This window comes from Gossypium raimondii, chromosome 2 (assembly GCF_025698545.1).
Source record: "Gossypium raimondii isolate GPD5lz chromosome 2, ASM2569854v1, whole genome shotgun sequence".
NCBI classification, from domain to species: Eukaryota; Viridiplantae; Streptophyta; class Magnoliopsida; order Malvales; family Malvaceae; genus Gossypium; species Gossypium raimondii.
In genome coordinates this window covers 17,199,219-17,201,605 of record NC_068566.1, presented here as the reverse complement: position 1 = coordinate 17,201,605, position 2,387 = coordinate 17,199,219, and the positions used below count along the sequence as shown (strand labels likewise).

The 2,387-nt window shown below is 34.1% G+C and overlaps 1 protein-coding gene across 1 annotated transcript; it reads left to right on the top strand.

Annotated features, from left to right (window-relative positions):
• The first annotated feature begins 228 nt into the window (after positions 1 to 228).
• On the top strand, positions 229 to 1,551 carry LOC105782964 (RHOMBOID-like protein 3). Its single transcript, XM_052623377.1, is given in 7 exon segments — positions 229 to 548; positions 550 to 652; positions 655 to 700; positions 702 to 780; positions 912 to 1,162; positions 1,265 to 1,333; positions 1,335 to 1,551. Coding segments are annotated over 7 exon segments (729 nt in total). The 5' UTR covers positions 229 to 407; the 3' UTR covers positions 1,375 to 1,551.
• The last annotated feature ends 836 nt before the right edge of the window (positions 1,552 to 2,387 follow it).

Here is a 2,387-nt window from a genome sequence, read left to right as displayed (position 1 = left end):
GATATGATTGATACTATTTAAGGTTATTATTAGATTTGTTCTTCCTTGTTCATTTAGCAGCAAAAGGAATTCTCAATATGAAATGTCATGGTTTGCTTTGTCTATAGTAGGGGTGTAAAGGTGCTTGCAAACTACTTGAAGAAAGACTCAAACTCGGTCGAGCTATCAATTGAGTCAAATTTGAGCTTTGTTAAATAATGGCATGTCGGAAATCATGGACTGGTAATGAAGTTAGTTGCTTTGTTAATTTAAGGATTAATGGTTTTATAGGAACTTAAGTTAGTTGCTTTGTTAATTTGGGTAATGAACTTTGTCTGGAAATCAAGGACTGGTTAATGAAGTTAGTTGATTTGTAGCTTTATTTTTGTTTTTGTATGGTCTAATGCAAATCCTTTTTTTATTATGCCATGTCGTCGTTGATAATCGCGAGTTGTGTAATTTTATGTTGTTCTTTCTCCTCCTCCTTCAGATTGGAAAAATTGGGAGCCTTAAAATGGGACAAGGTAGTGCATGGCAATCAAGCGTGGAGGCTTATCACTTGCATCTGGTGCACTGCACGGTGTTATTCATCCGCTTGCAAACATGTTGAGCTTGATCTTCATTGGAATTCGCCTTGAACAACAATTTGGATTCATCGTTATCTTCCCTTTTGCGTTGGTAGCGTACTATCGTCTCTTTTCATTCAACGTAGCATTTCATTGGTGCCTCGGTGCTTTATGTGGCCTTCTTGGAGTAATGTTGTCCAGACTCTTGACTAATTGGACTATCTATACAAATAAGGTAATATTAGTTGCCTCGGGTTCCTATCTACTTAGAAATGCAATGAAGGGAAACCAGAGTTATAGGTGATTTCTTTTTTCATGTGGCTTGAAAAGTAATAGAGGATATTGATTTTTTACCTTAATTTGTAGGCTGAAGCTCTGATCACACTCACGGTCAGCATTGTCATTAACTTAGCAGTGGGGATTTTTCCTCACGTCGACAACTTTGCGCATATTGGAGGTTTCTTAACCGGTTTTCTCCTCGGGTTCGTTTTGCTGCTTTGTCCCCAATTCGGGTGGGTGGGACGTAAACATCTTCCTGCCGGTGCTCGTGTAACATCTAAGCATAAAGCATACCAATACCTATTTTTGGTGATAACTATGGTTTTACTCATTGTTGGGTAAGTTCTCTCAACCCTACATTACTAGTTTAGCAGCTCGTGTTTATAATTTTGATCCCGTTTGTTTAATCTCCTCTGTTTTCCTTTTTCGAATGATGACAGTTTCACAGTGGGGTTGGTAATGCTGTTTAGAGGAGAGAATGGACATGACCATTGCATTTGGTGCCATTACAGAGTGTGTTCCTACATCAAAATGGCACTGTGGGAACTAAGCAGACCTTTATTACATATCGTTCACTGATTCTTTTCTGGTTTCCATTTTTTACATTTGTTAATTTCTTGGTGTTGTTATGTGCCTATGTGTATATATATACATACATACGTACATGGTTAGTTTTTAGACTTCGAGTTATTTTATTCACTGTTGTTATGTGATTTGACATTTTATACACAGCTTGGTCTAAATATATATAATAAGCGATTTTACTTGAAGAAAATACGAGAATATCTTTCAGTTTTTCCCTATAGTTTTAGCTAAAGGTTTTGGCTTTGCATTTTTGTGTGTTGAGATCAATATTTACTTTCCTTGAGGTCGTATCTATAATCTAACTTTGTCTCTTTGGACATTAAAGGATGAAAGTTTAATTATTAGAGAATTAAGCTTTGCCTTTGCAAGTAATCAATATTAAACATATAAATACCTTGTTTATGATATATTAAAATGGAATTAAGTAGACATTAAGCATTAAGATTCTCAAAACTATTTATTATATGTTACTCATCAATTCACTAATAAATTTCACTTACCATTTCATTTTAGCCCAAATATAGATTTATAGGACATAAGGATATGTGGATAGAACAACTGAATCACTAGAACAAATGTAAAACAACTTTTCCGGAAAATATTTTCGGAAATCATCAAACAATGAAAATATTTTACAGATTCAATCAAACACCAGAAAATATTTTCCAGTAAATCATTTTACAGAAAAGTAAAACATTTTCCAGAAATCATTTCACGGAAAACATTTTCCAGTGTTTGTTTAACTGAAAACATTTTACATTTGGAAAATATTTTACATTTGGAAAATATTTTTCAATAAACGGGTAAAATGAATGGGTTTTAGGAAAACAATTTACATTTGGAAAATATTTTTCAAGACACTGGTAAATATTTTTCATTTCTGTAAGACATTTTCCGGTTCCTCCTTCATCCAGGTAAGGCTCCTTCTCCTTCTTCTGTTCTTCATTCCTTTTCCTTCTTCCATTCTTCATCTTCTCT